The sequence below is a fragment of the Mauremys reevesii genome, linkage group 2 (genome assembly GCF_016161935.1).
Source record: "Mauremys reevesii isolate NIE-2019 linkage group 2, ASM1616193v1, whole genome shotgun sequence".
NCBI lineage: Eukaryota > Metazoa > Chordata > Testudines > Geoemydidae > Mauremys > Mauremys reevesii.
Genome location: NC_052624.1, coordinates 101,733,927 through 101,749,384, shown reverse-complemented (window position 1 = coordinate 101,749,384; position 15,458 = coordinate 101,733,927). Strand labels below are relative to the sequence as shown.

The 15,458-nt window shown below is 39.6% G+C and overlaps 1 protein-coding gene and 1 long non-coding RNA gene across 9 annotated transcripts in view; both read left to right on the top strand.

The window, feature by feature from the left end:
• Positions 1 to 15,458, top strand: part of TNS3 (tensin 3) — a 350,809-nt gene that overhangs the window by 46,876 nt on the left and 288,475 nt on the right. For 4 of the 8 annotated variants that reach the window (XM_039523943.1, XM_039523946.1, XM_039523942.1 and 1 more), the window contains one exon: positions 14,965 to 15,009. The exons of 2 other annotated variants lie outside the window; for them this stretch is intronic. In XM_039523943.1, the coding sequence (XP_039379877.1) occupies positions 14,965 to 15,009 (45 nt within the window). Of the gene's footprint in view, positions 1 to 14,747; positions 14,805 to 14,964; positions 15,010 to 15,458 lie in introns of those variants that run through there. 2 more of the 8 variants (XM_039523950.1, XM_039523951.1) reach the window with 2 other exon arrangements.
• On the top strand, positions 1,868 to 3,013 carry LOC120397683. Its single transcript, XR_005593930.1, has 3 exons — positions 1,868 to 2,148; positions 2,671 to 2,730; positions 2,856 to 3,013. It is a non-coding gene; the product is annotated as an uncharacterized LOC120397683 (long non-coding RNA).

The following is a 15,458-nucleotide window of genomic DNA, read 5'->3' as shown; positions in this document are numbered from 1 at the left end:
GTGAGGTTTACATGTCTTATGGGACTTCTTATTCATCAGTTGCAAAACCTCATTAAAAGATAACAACAATTTGATGTTGTCTACAGATGGACACCAGACATAGAAGTTGGTCTACATTCAGTACTTTCATAAATTCTAGGGCTAGGAGGCAGTATCATGATCACCTCTTCTGACCTCCTTCATGACATAGGCCATTGAAAATCACCCAGTAATTTCTGTATTAAGCCCATAATTTCTATAGCATATCTTTTAGAAAAATATCCCATCTCGATGTAAAGAATAATTATGGACCTAATCCAGTAAGGCACTCTTAAGTGTGCATGTAATTTTAAGAATGCAAGTAATTCTGCTGAAGTGGGAAATTTTTGTGCTTAAAAAATTTCATAAGTGCATAAGTATCATGCTGAATTGGGCCCATATTTATTTACAGGAAAGGGGCAATTTCTAGTAATATATTTAAAAACAAATTTGGGGGGGTTATGTTATAAATATACAGCAAACATGCTTGGTTGCAGAAAATTGTGAAAATTCCACTTATCTGCCCACTGCTTGAATATTTTCAGATCCCTTAAAGGTGCTCAGATTTGTTATTTGAGCACAGAACTTTATTGCTAGTTTTTTACTTGAATTATTTTTAACTATAATGAAACTATAATGTTTAGCAGGTGGAAAAAATCACTGGCTAGGCAGATGGCCAACAAGGATTACAAACACTAATGTTACTATTTATTTATGCTGCAATTTATACATAATATAAAGATTGGGAAATTTACTAAATGTCCCTGTTACTGCCACCTTCCTTTTCCCTCCCCTGTTCCCTCCATTGCTTTTATTTTTCGCTTGTTGCACTCGTTTGTAACTAGATCATAAGATTTTCCAGGAAGAAACTCTCTCCTGCTGTGTGTTTGTATAGAACTCTGTGTAAAGGGGACCCAATCTGGAGGATGCTACCATAATACTAATAACATAATGAATAATTTCTCACTGTGCTGGGTGCTGTACAAACGTAAAGAGCTAGACAGTTTGCAGCCCTTGCCTGGCCATGGAGGACTGGATGAGAAGCTTCCTATACATGCTTGCCTAAGGGTGATCAGCAGTAACAGATGCTGTGCTTTGCTACCCCTTGGCTGAAGGGGGCAGGAGGGTAGAAGCTGGTGGTGCAACTGATGGAGCAGAGTGTCAAGAGGGTTTGTGCCTACTAGAGAGAGAAACTCTTCAGTTGCCTTTTTTAGGGTTGTGCAGCTCTGCACTGTCCATATACAAGGCTGAACCTAAAAGCCACAGTCTAGCCCAAAGCAAGAAACAGTCTCCCCTTCTTCCCCGCCCCCCCCCCAAGATCTTAAAAACTAGATTATAAAGTGCAAAGCTGTGCATAATAACATAAGGTTAAATTCACCCCGATACAGAGGGACAACACGGGCTTATGCAGCAATTTAAATTCTCAAAATAGAGCATAAGTGTGAGTTAAGAGGCTGGGGCCTAGGCCGTATGCTTGTACCTGGATTTGAATCTCACCCTGGTAGCAGAGGCTGTTTGAGGGCAACACAAGGTTACAATAATCAGCTGTGTGTGTCCAGGTTACTGGTATGTTTCACACCCTTAAATAAACAATTAGGGGATAGCAGCGGTTTGTTACAGGACATTTACTTGATAGTTAAGATGCTGAATAGCTAATGAGAGCCCAAACCATATCTCAAACAGTGTGGGTACTGAACACCTACAACCATTGGGAACACAATTCCCGCCCCCCCCACACACTCACTCACATTATTTTTAATTTAACTGATACATCTCAGCCTCCCCAGGACTTCTGCAATCCCAATATAATTTGTTTCAAATTGTTGGCTTTTTTTGCCTGGTGTGAGTATGTTGCTCTACACTATCACATAATACAAGGCCACTATAGAACAGCTTCTGCCTAAACTTCAGTAACAGACTGTTCCTTTTGGGTTTGAAGAATGAGATGTTATCTAATTTTAATATATAAACACAAATCCAGATGCTATGGATAGGAAGTGTGACCTGGCTAGCTCCACAGTTATGTTTGTTGATTAATTGATTGATCAACAAACAAAAACCTGTTTGCTTGAAAAAACCTCCCAAAATGCTTCCTTTTAACACGAGTTACTTGCAGCTACTATTTTAAATGTAAGTATTTCATAGTATTTTAGGGCCACTTATGTGCATGTTATTTCTTCCTGGTAATTTTGTGAATTGTCATAGATCCTGTGCCTTCAGAATTGTTTTAATTTTCCTGATCATGTGACTTTACTGTGATTTGAGAAACCAAAGTTCAGGTGACTTCTGGCCTGATTCTGCAATCCTTACTTTGGCCAATCTCCCATTGACTCCAGTGGGAGTTTTGGCTGAGTAAGAACTGCAAGATCAAACTTTTGGGTCTTAAATAATAGACCAACATACTTTCAAGTAGTAGAGTTAGATTAGTATAAATAAATCAAAGCACTGAGACTGGAAAGCTTGAGTAGCTATGTGTGTGTCATTGAATTAGATTGCTATTTTTTAAGGCCCTGCTCTGCTCACTTCTTTCTTACTCAAGAAAAACTCTGAATAAATACTTCTAAAATTAGAAGCATGTAAACTTTGCTGATCTCGCTGAGCTGTTATTGCTTTTGATTGTGATCCCTGGAAACGTAATGCCATGTCTTTCAGGTGTTGATGACACACCTATTTATTATCTATACATGCTGCCTCCATCCCTAAATAAAACAGGTGAGCAAATATTGACAGATCACCCACACCCTCTGGGCACGCTATGCCTGTTGAAAGAAATGTCTGACTTTAATAAACACTATGATGTTCATTTTAAAAAGCTCTCTATTCTGTATTTGTTATAGGGCTGCAGGTGTTCCTTTTCAGCAGAAAATCCAGTGGCATCACTCCAGCCTTGTATCCAGCTGTTTCGCTTTAGTCTGAAGGCCCTCCTGTCTTCTATAATATTTCTACTGAAACTAATATCCCTCTTTTGTGTTAGGTCTTTTTCTCTCTCTCCTGTCTGTACCATAACTATTAAAATATTGCTGTGCAACCTTTCTTTCACTTCTTTGTGTATATGTTGTCTACCTGAAGCCTGATGGTGTGACAGCGTTTACTTGCATGATCTCACTCTTAGATTTAGATTAGTCTTTCTTGATTAAATGACACTTGCTGTTCAAAATACTTTTCAGTGGGAAACAATGGAATAGTTTGACTACTGAGCTTTCCAAGCCTTTGACATTTGTGATAGAAATTTAACTTCCAGCCTTTCTGAATGTTAATGTATTAACAAAGGCTGATTTTTAGAGGTGGAGGGGTACGGACTATACCACAGAAATACCATGAGTCCTAGGCGGTATTTATATTAGAGAATTGAACTGGTGGGATTGCGGTCGTGAAGGCTCCAACTGTGCAGTGTGCCCATACTAGTCATCCTGTTTCTTTGGGTCGCAGTTTTGCCCACACCCTTACTTGCACTGTAGAACATCATTACAGTTGCACCTTTATCAGACTGCCTTATCTTGCAGTTCCTATCAGTGCTCCTTGAAGCAGTGGCTTGTGGGAGATTTTGAAAGACCTTCTGGGAGCCCAGTTGAATTGTGTATGTGAAGAGATCAAGCTCATTAATTCCATGGGAAACTCTGATGGGTCCCCTATGGCCATTTACGCACAATTATCAGAAAACCTCAGACCCCTCACCCTCTCCCCAAACCTTCCCTGTAGGGTTACCAGATAGCAACTGTGAAAAATTCGAATGGGGGTGGGGGTGTAATTGGTGCCTATATAAGAAAAAGTCCTAAAAAATGGGATTGTCCCTTTAAAAATGGGACATCTAGTCACCCTACCTTCCCTGCAACATTCTGACAATGTATTTTCTCCAGAGTTCTCAAGTCACAGGAGCTTCAAGCACATTTATAAGCTTTGTAGCCATTTTAATTTTTTTTCCCCCAGTGGAGGCAGAGGCTCAACAAGTGGGCTGATGCCTTATTAGGGTCCCAAAATTCCCAAATGTAATGTGCTACTTGTGGAGTAATAACATTGCCTCCCCATGTGAGAATGCAATGCCTTCAGGAGCTGTTGAATTTTTGTCATTTCATATGCTGGAGTTGGGTAGAGTGGGTGTGAAGCGTGGCGAGCAGTGATTGCTGAAATACAGGCCCAGATTCTCAATCCTGCTGTCGTGCAAAAGCCTCAGGAGACTGGAGAGGACATGAACATGCCAGAAACCACATGGAGACTGGGAAAACCATAGAAGACTAGAGAGATGCTGGGAGCTAGCACATTGAGGGTCAGAGTAGCTGCAGATCTACAAGCAAGGTAAGGTTGGGAAAGTTTTGGGAGGCTGGAGAGAGAACATGGGCGATGGAGGCAGCAGTAAAGGCTAAAGAAGCCATGTAGACTAGCAGATGAACTGAGTTTGGAAAAGGATCAGAAGACTGGAGAAAAGCTAAGGCCAGAAGTGGATAAGACGATTTCTGATGAGGATAGCATAAAATGAGGGAGGCTATCAATTTAGTTTCAATGGTGCTAGATTAAGCAGGGATTTACAGAGCCATAGATTGTTGGTGGGAAAGATCGGTAACAGAAAACCGTGATTTTGGTTGTTGTTTTTCCCCAGGCTGCTTGAAACTCATAAGGAACCACATTTTCTGATGTGTCTTTATCCTGCAGTTCTGATAATAGTGTGATGTAACATGTCATTTTCTTGGGGAAAAACCTTTTAAAATGAACACCCTGCTTTTTGTAACAAGCTCTCTGAGGAGCAGAGAGCAGAATTCTGAGTGTATGAGCATGTTTGGCATCTTGGGAACACGCAGAAAGAGGAAAAACCTAAATGTGCTGATGGGCCTTATTTCTGTGAATCAGGATAATTCCGCTGAAGGCAAATGGAGTTATACTGGTGCAAAACTAATGCAAATGAGATCAGGAACAGCCCATAGTGGTATGTTTTTTTTCTACTTACTGATGAGGGTAAGAGTTCAAGGGCAAACTTGCTTGTTTAAAGATAACTGCATTTGGAAAAAGTTTGGATGCTGGAGTTTTGAGTCTTGTAGATTATTTTTCTTGGTGATGTGAGCAGGCATGATTATCAACCATTTATGGTCTGAAAATATCCTGAGGTTATAAATTATTTGATGATAGTTTGTGTAATATATATTAACTTTTACTTGTATCTGGCTTGCCTGTTCTGCAGATAGCTTTTCTACTACTCAGTTACCCTCTTCCCTGAACTTTAGCATTGATGCATGCCTGGTATCTGCTGCAGTTTTCCACATGAGATCATTTAGTTTTGCCTCTGTTTTGGTTATTACACCTGTGTCTCTTCAGTGCCATCCCTGCTGGACTGCTTCATTATCACTGTGTGTATGAAAACCATGTAAGTCCTCTGATAAGCTGAATGCTTCAAACGCTTCGTTCCACCCACCCGATTTATGCAGGGCCTTGGCACTACTACAGCCCTGCAGAGATGGCAGATTGTAGGTCACACACGGATTGCTTTTCCTGCAGCCCTTGCCCATTTGAGAACATGAGGCACAAAAGTAAGAGAAAGGAGGAGTGTTTCAGTGGAAATGGAGAGAAGGGTGAGAAGAGAAGCTACGTTCTCCCATTAAGAGAAAGAGAGAAACCAGAGTTCACCCTGTTTCCCAGAAGCAGGAGAGGGGCTTCTTTCCTTTCAGGTTTGAGACCAGCAAGTCATCCCTGTGAATCCTGCTGCTTGAATCCCTCGATTTCCTTCACCCTGCAACAGACTTCAAACACGTTATGCTCCTGCCAAGCCTCTGCCCAGCACAGCTGCTCATGCTGTCAACGTAGTCATCTGCAACTAAACACACGCCTCTGCTGTACTATTTGCCAACTCTAAATGAACCCTGTGACAAATCATTTCCTCCAAAAATGTGAAATATGTTGAATAAATTATGCATTTCATATTATTATCAAACGTTGATTTGCCGTATTGTCTAGAGGTGTTAGCTAGGTCTTGGCTCCATTGTGCAGTATCAATGTAGTAAATGACAGTCCCAGCACTAAATCTTACCATCTAAAAGACCAGAGTTTTTATGTCCAGTAATGACCTCTGGAGACTGTAAGTACTGAGCATTGGTTCCGAATGAAAATAGCTGAGATGTCTGTTCAGGTTCAAGTTTCAGATAATGGTTTGGAAGTAGTATGTGATATGAAGCTAAAGAAACACATTACCAGAAGGAAATAGCAGATAGTAGAAGGCATTTATGATTGTTGGCTTTGAATGGTTCATGCTTTCCTGGGGAATCATAACATTTCATATAAATGTTCAGGGGATTTATGTAACACTCGAAGCATACACTTCTAATGAAATTCTGTATTCCCACTGATGCAGGAATTTCTCAAGGTGTAATTATCCTGCTTGTTAGACACCTTTGTTAAATTAAGCTAATAGAACCTATATAGAGTGTGTTCTCTCAATGACCATACTTTCTTTTAAAGGATTGTAGTAGATTTTTAAAAGAAACTGTTGTAAAGCATATGTTTTTAATCCAATGTTTGAGGCAGTGTTAACTAGTGCTCAGAGCACAGGCCTGAAAGTCAAGAGAACTAGATTTTCTTCTTATTGATTCTGTATGTAACTATGAGCAAACCATTTAGATTCTCCATGCCTCAGTATTCCCTCTAGTAATATCCATCTTTGTAAAATGATTTCAGAAATTCAGATGAGAACAACACATTTTTGCAAATTATTTTATTATTGTATGATGTAGTATTTCATTATATTCCTATACATCCTGGAATACATTTATTTTCCTTAGCTGTCTCATTACTTCTTCAGTTACAGGTACTTTTCTCAATTATTTGCACAGGAGGGCTCTGCCTGATTAGCATTTAGAGTATAGTAGGTTTATTCTTCAGACATTAAACTCACTTTCTTTGTCTTTGACTCATTCATGTGGGTACCGTTACAGTTGTTTGAAGCAAATCCCTGATGACTAGCTGGTGTGTTGACCTGTACAGCTGCAGAAGAAAGAACTTTTAGAAAGAAATGATACTGTTTAAGCAGATAGAATGTCTTGCTTCATTGTACTTCAGCGGTAGGAGAAATGAAGGGCATGTGCTGAGCAAATCATGGTTTTCCTTTGTACTGTAAGTAGCGCTGACAACTCTCAGGGCAAAAGTAATGAAAGACTGAAACATTTGTTCCTTAATATTGTGATTTTTTTGTAGCACCTCTTTTTTTTTTAATTACATTAGTTACAGAATTTGAATCCAGATTTCATACACCCTAAAGTTCAGGTATTCAGATGTGAAGTTTTAATTCAGGCCTAACTCTAGTTGATATGTGCTTGTCCAAAATGTTCTTCTTCTGTGTGGTAGTTCTTCCATACTGCTGTGACTCCCATTGGGGATGGAGTAAAGTGGGAAAACTCCCTCACTCACTTGAATGAATTATCTGAACCCTCAGAGAACGCTTTAGTGGCCTAAAGGTGCAGAGAGTTTCCAGGTTGCTTTAACTATGTTTGAACAGCTTGCAGCAGGAGAAAAGGTATTCACTGGAAAAAAAATAGGAGAGGAAAAGTGAAAATACTAATTGACAAAAGCAACATAGAAGTTCTATGGAATCTGAGTGAAGGAAGGAGCGTGAACTTTTTTGTAATACTTTCAACCTGTATGAGAGCTTGAATATAAAATTCCAGGCAAATGTAGGTGTTGAGGCCCTTTGGGATCGTAGAACATCATGATGACTGCCTGTACTGCTGTGTTTGTGTTTCTTGGAGATTAAAAGTTGGCAAATATGAACATCATCTTTTTACGAGCATTTTATTTTGTGAGACCCCATCTTCCCTGAAGGGAAGCAAGCTTTTCTTACTTGTTTTAAATGTTTGCAAGTATTTTGCTTATTCCTATGTATAGAGATGGGTGAACTGTTTGTAAGAAGCTGTTTTGGTTGGGTCCTCATTAGTGAGGCTACTCTAAGAGTAAAGTGCTAATCAATGAGCATAAGAATATTTGGCTGATGATGACATTTTACCGTTAGTGACATAGGTACTGCTGAACTGGTCATGGTTTTCTTAAATATATTTGTTGTTCCTTATTTGTAATAAAAGATGATATTTGGATAGTAACACAGGCTGTTCCTGTGAGTCATTCCTTCTTACCTGGAACAAGTACAGCAGATTCCACTTAATAGCAACCCAGATATTAACAACTTCTGGTTAATAGCAACATTTATCTGGGAACCAATCCCGTCCCATTGATTTTAATGTTAATGGGATTTGGATATTGGCAACAGCATGCTGGTTATTAGCAATAATTTTTGGAAGAAAGGCTCTACCTGAGGGCAGGTTTGCAAGGCTGCAGCCCTAGAAGAAAGTGGCGAGACGTGCTGAGCACCCCGTGCAAGCAGGTTTGCGGGGCTGCACCCAGGGAAGAAAGTGCTGGGACCTGTTTGGTGTATGACCAAGTGCAGCCCTGCAAACCTGCCTGCAGCTGGTGGTCAGCCCATACCAGTGCTTCCTTCTGGGGCTGCAGCCCGGCAAACTGGCCTGTATGCAGGGACTGCACAGGAGGTAAGGGGTGGTGAGATGGGAGGGGAGGCTGTGGGCTGAGCAGTAGTGGGACAGGGGTAGGGGGAACTGCAGCCCAGATGCTGGAACTGCACCGTACCTCTTCTTGCGCTCTCTGGATTGTGCCCTCTCAGAGGACTGCACACAGGAAAGGAGCACTGGGATGTGCTGAGCCCTAATGCTTGGAGAGGGTAACGTGAGCCCCCAGCGCCCCTGCTCCCAGTGGCATCCAGGCTGCATCCTCCCTGCAGGCAGATTTGCAAGGCTGTAGCCAGGGAAGGCACGTCCCAGCACTTCCTTCCCTATGTGCTGCCTCTCAAACCTGCCTTCCTCGTACTAGCAACAGCCAGATAATAGCAACTTTTTGCTGGCAGCCGAGCTGAGGGGCTGCTAATAAGCAGAATCCACTGTAAACAGTCTATTACTTTTTTTTTACAACATTCAGATGTTTTAGATCTCGTGTGCTTCTTATTTTAACGTTTAGATCTAACTCTGATGTTTATGAATTATTCTGAATTATGGAACATACGACTCTGAAATGGACATAAAGCCCAAGTCATTACCATCTAATAGCTCTTCAGTGGCCTATGTGAAAGAAGTTCATGGCCTCCATCCAGTTCCTAATAAACTTTTGTCCCTCTTGCCAAAAGCTCTATGAAAATAGGCTCTAACTACTGCTCTTGATGGTGTTATCATATCAATATAAACAAAAGGCGATATCAGGGTTTAGTGGGGGAGGTTGGCACTCCTGCTATGGATGCGTTACCTGTATTGTGAACAAATAAAGGTCTCCAGAGTTGTTTAATTTGATGCCAAACATAGCAATTCTAAAATGGAATGATGATGATTGAAATAGTGTTTATCCTGAGCACTGTTGTTTTTAAGAATTTTATTTATTTACTGGGGGGGGGAGGGAAGGGGAAGGGAGGAAGGAAGAAATACTGGAAATGTAATAAGAGAACCTGAAAAGCCACAGTTTTTTGCAGTTCCTTCCAATTTTTCAAAATTAGTCCAATTGTATCAAAATTGTGTGACGTTTAGCCTATTTTCACTCAAAAATAAGCCAGTTGTTGAAACATAAAATTTTTTGAAAGCGGAAATATATTTTGGATAAGGATCAATTCATTTTTTAAAAAACCCTTGCATTTTAGTTGGTACAGTGCAGACCACATTGGGGGCCCAATCTCAGTTTGATCTCTGGACACTACTGTTACACAAATTATTATTATTAGTAGTAAAGATCATAAACAGAAGAAGACATTTCTCTCCTATGCAGTTCTCAGACTCTCAGTAGCATGCTGACACTGAAAGTAGAAGGGGTGCTGCTGCTGCTGCTGGCTCGCCACTGGTCTTAATGGTGAGTCATCACAGTGGCTGCCCTTAGTGTCAACATTTGGGGGATCCAAATCTTGATATTTTTGTTTTGTTTTGTTCATTTGCTTGTGCCTTTTGGGTGGGGAGGGAGCACCGAAAACTTTTTCCATCCCGGATTGGATAGTTTTGGCTGGACATATTCCTGGAGGTTTCATTGCATGACATAATCTTTAATTAAAGATTAATCTTTAATTTCTGGAGACTCCAGGACAATCCAGGAGGGCTGGCAACCCTAGTCCTGGAGACAAAACACCTAGGACTGGCCCTGTCATCACTAGTTACTAAAATGTATATTATGGGTTTTGTTCCTGCTTCAGTGCGAGGAGAATTGGGCAGTTTGTGGGAACAGTAAAAACTTGCCTACGCCTATTTTGAAGACTATTGCTTTTGGTCTATGGTTTAAAAGAACGGATACATCTTTCCAAGCCCCCTCCAAATCATAATTATTATTATATTATTTTCAGCTTGGCCACTGGGTGTGAAGTCCACCCCATTTGCAGAGAAAGCAGTGCAAGGCTTGTGCAACATTCTGGTTCTACTTAAACCCTCAACATGGAGCTTCAATGGTGTATACGTTTTAACCTGGTCTTCTCTGACCTGGAGTAAATTTCTCACTGACCATAGATATTAAGTCTACACATCATACTGGCTGGCTATTTTTTCTTTTTACCTCCTACATTTTTGCCCTCATCAAATTCACTCATTTTATTTACGTCTGTAAAAAGGATTCCATGTTTTGCATTTTGTGTTTTAAAGGTTGCAATACATTTTACTTGTCCATCTTCTCTGCACTCTGGAAGAATTTTCAAGTTGCAACCAGAGTGTGATCTGTCCTATGATGAAGAAAGCCTTTCTATCAAGGAAATGCCATTCCCAACAGAAACTTGCAATGAATCTTTTTCTGACAAAACATGGCTTCATGATTGATAGACAATAAATATGAAATCAGCTCTCTGCTGCATTGTGTGTTTGGGGATTGTGGGGGAGAAAAAACATATTATTTTACAGAAAGAAGAGGGTGTGGTGTATTAGGGAATATCATATTTGTATAAAAAAGCTGGGACATTCTTTGAGCTTGGCTTTCTGCTCTTGGGGGTGGGGGGGAACACAGTGAGAGAAAAACATTCCTGGAGGGGATTAATTTTGAGGTGACTCAAATAGACACTTTGATCCCTTCCATCTGCAGGTGGCATGTTTTAACTTGTTAATATATGGATAGCAAATTCCCTTTTGCCTTTTATGTTTGGAAAATTGCTCATAGCCCACACATGGCTATGTAATTGGGCAAGATTGTTCATTCTTGCCTGCAGGAAGACGTTTCTCTGTCTGCTGAGCTTGAGTTCCAAAGCAGAGAGGAAAATGCTGTCAGAGAAAGATCAGCAGAATTCCTGATCTGGCCATGGGTTCGCTATAAAATGGCCATTGAAAGATGTTCATTGCATTCAGAGTGCTATGTATTCTGTGGTATACTGTGGGACACTGATTCTGCAGTAAGCCCCTCCCCTCTAGCTCCCTATTGATACTGGCGCAGAATTCTGTCATTTTGAAAGCTTTGAGTAAATTCAGAAAGGCGTTTTTTCAATGAATTATATGCACGGAAAATAAAATTATTTACACCTTGTGTTATTTAGCTTGGTTTTAAACTCAGTGCGAATCTCAGTTTTGGAGTGTTTTTACTGCAGTACAAGTAATTAATCATGAGAATACATATTGCATTGAAAAGTGATGTAAGATTGCATGGGAGTTCCTGTGAGTTGCTTTGAAGTCACTGAATGCTAAGCATCTCTGAGAATCAGTCATTTTATTTAGATGCCTAACGTTAGGTACTTACATTTGAAATATTTAGCTTAAATCCACCTGTGTCTCAGTTTTTTCATCTACCTTTTTAAGGGTTTTGAAATTTGTGGATGACAAGCATATTATATTCCTCTTCCCCTAAATGGTTCATGTGTTAAGCAGGTGTTTGAACCAGAATTGACTAAAATTATCTGATGAAACAGGTAGAGCGCCTTGTATGCTGGAATTTCTTGGCTATGGAATTTACCACAGAGTTGTGCTTCAGAATTACTAGCTATCAGGTACTGCAGATTTTGATTCATATTTTTCCTTAGTGGTTCCTTCAGAAAGACATAGCTGTGTGCATTATTTTCTATACTTTGAAATACTGTTCATGTACAACATGCCACAATGGAAAATTGGTAAGCCTGTTTATTTACTGTATGTTAAGTTGTGGGCATTTGACGCTGAAGAATTAAATAGCAGAATTTAAAGACTGGCACTCCACATTTCTGTTACCCTAACTGATTCCAGAACAGGTTTATAAGCTTTCTTTTACTGTGGTCTCAGTTGAATAATTTCTGTGTTGCTTATAAATTTCAGCTGTAGTAGTTGAGGGGCTTTTGTTTTGAATGTTGTTGAACTATGTCTTTGGGTATTAAAGGTCCTTTAGAACTTTTAATGAGCATTGCTGTTCTAGGCCAAGTATCCTGGCCATATTCCAACATGAGTAATTGCATTCTATCTATCTCAACACCCCCTGTAATTTTAGTTAGATATGGCACTGTGCCCTTCCCCCTCTACTAAGAGCAGTTGTGTAGAGTTGCTGGCTCAATATGGCTGCCAGATTTGCACTTCATGCTATACATCTGTGGGTGGGATGAACTGATTTCTGTACAGCATTGGCTTTATTTGTGAAGAAAAAGAAGATAATGGTGCCAGGGCATGGTGCAAATGGGCACAAGGAAACATCCATCCTCCAAGCCATTTTAAGAGAGAGATTCACTACAGATGTTTAACCCATGCTACCACAGTGTGGCTCTTTGTCACCCTCTAGTGGCTGAACCTCTGATAGAGGTTTATAAGTCAGCTATTGCTTCTAAATATTAGACCTGGTTCTTTGACTCAAGTACTAGAGGCTCATGCTTTTAAATCTTGAGACGCTGGGTCATTCCCCACAGATGGCTTGCCATCATTATAAAATGTTGGGAACCACTGGTTTAATGAGTTACAAGGGATAATTATTATTTATTAAACTTGCATTAGTATGTTCTGTGGGGCTTGGTAATTGCTGCCCTGTACTCACACACGTGTTGACAGCTGAAGAAAGTCCAATGGGCTAAGAGAAGTCACACACACATTGCTTAACTATTCTATAAAATAGTTACCGACTGATATCAAGCTGAAATACAACTGTGTATTTTCAGCTTTTGTGGGGTTTTTTTAAAGGACACGTATAGGCTTTATTACATTCTTTGCAGGGAAAAGGACTTAGGTCCCAAAATTTCCCTTTCAGTGATGCTTGGGCTGCTGAAGATTCATATGAAGCAATTATTAAAAACAATAACAACAAAACCCTATTAGAGGGCTAGCTTATCAGCTGCTCCCTTTCAACTTGTGTCTGCAAAAATGCCTGTTTTCTCATACATGTTCTGCAGATTTTTAAAAGTACTTAGGCATTGCTGGGTTCAACATAGCAGCATCCTAAGTGAGTTAGGATCCTAAGTCTTATTTTCAAAAGTGGCATAGACATTTAGGAGCCTAAATCCCATTGACTGTCAAAATATGGGCCGTAATCACTTATATCTACAAAAGTGGGGTTCGTGAGAACAAATTTACAACTGATGTAAATATATGACCCTTATAATGCAAAGCCAAATACACATCCTCCTGAGATGACATATGTATGAGACTTACCTTTTCTTAGAAAAAGTAAATTGTTGGATTTAAACAGGTTGAGATTGTAGAAAATAAGAACATTAGGTTAGATAAGTAAACCTTGCCATAGGTTATACAACAAGATGCTGGCTGTAAAATTAGTTTTTAAAGGCATCCAGATATAGCATAAACTGTGGCTACAATAAATAACAGGAAATAGAAAGCCAGGAGCAAATTATAGGGTAATGTTTATAAAAGGAATAGTTCAGCTAAGGTGTAATTTCAGTGAAAAATTCATAAGGTATCTTGCTCACATAGGATCAGAAGTACTGAAGAAGATGGGTTCCAAGAGTCAAAGCCTTGTTCACATAAATAGTTCCATTGTAGTCAGTGGGACATCTTGTGTAAGAAAAATGAGCAGGATCTGACCCATTGCCATTTAAAAGACTCATAATTTCTGACCAAAGATATGGGTCAGATAAATACAGGCATGAGCTGATAAAGAGCAGAGTAAGGGTAATAGCAAATACCTCTTAATTCTCTGTAAGCTCCTTATTTAGGAATGATTGGTTTATATTGACTATGAGCCATGGTATGTCATAATGACACTTTAGCTTAATCTTAAAACAAGCCAAGAAGTGTTTGCACATGCACATGCAATGAGGATGAATATGCATGCAGAGCTTCAGTGCCTATGTTTGTAAATTTGGCTGTAAAGGGCATATGTAATATATGTTTGTAGAGTTGTAACCATGTTGGTTCCAGGATATTAGAGAGACAAAGTGGGGGAGGTAATATTTTTTTTATTGGACAAACTTCTGTTGGTGAGAGAGACAAGCATTCGGTCTAACACGGAGGTCTTCTCCAATGTGTAAGGATGTAGATGATTACATACAGGGTAGGAACAATTAATGAAACTGTAATAAAAACAGTATGAGGTTTCCAAAAAACCTCTTGTGTTTATTGCATTGCTCTGAAGCAACCCATTTTTGATCAAATGTATGAGGTCAAAATTTCTGTATAAATAAACCTGTATAAACACACCAAAATAAATCTGTAAAGAAAGAATTTTCTAGGAAGTTACACTTTGGTAAAGGAGCCCAAAATACAAATAAAAATAGAAACTGAAAACTGTAATTAATAATATCTGCAAGAAGCCTTTCTGATGCAGCAATGATTTTTCCACAGCACGGTAGCCAGCATTGTGAGAGACAGTTGGGAGAGACTGCATGGGCCTTACTAAAGGTATACCTATATGGCTGTCAAGGGGTTAAATATTATTTCTTAAATGCTGTGTAGTAATGAATAGAAGGAAAGCTTTCCTAATTGTAGTGAAGTATTTTTGGAATTTGCCCCATCAGTTGGTAATATTTCACTAATTAAAGCAACCCTTTGTTTGAACCAGGCTGACAAGAGTTCGTCTGGAGGATTGGCTGTTGGACAAGCTGAGGTATGTTCATTCTTCAGCAAATCAACCCATTTTATGAAATGACCTTTCTGAAGTAATGCTTTTAACTTAAAAGAAGGTAATCACATCTGTGAATTCATTATGGTTTCTGTGCTGCTGTGGGTTGCAGGCTGTAAAATGTTTCACTCTGTTTTAATGCCTGAGTTCTGTGTGTAATGAAAATGAACCAAATAAAAGAAATATATTATAGGCACAAGTATGACTGGAAGGCACGTAGAGTGATTGGATAACAAAATGCATGGATTGTAAATGTTTGCAGAGGGAATGTTTGCAAGTTAGATAGGCAGGGCATGTACTGGTTTCCTACTGAGACCAAAATTAATATGGCCATCTGGAACACTCGCGTGTACTGTATTGCTGTGGTTTGGCGACCAAAGGTCACCCCATGCCAGACTAGCTCCATGCTTGAGAACTGTGGATCTGTTCTGAGA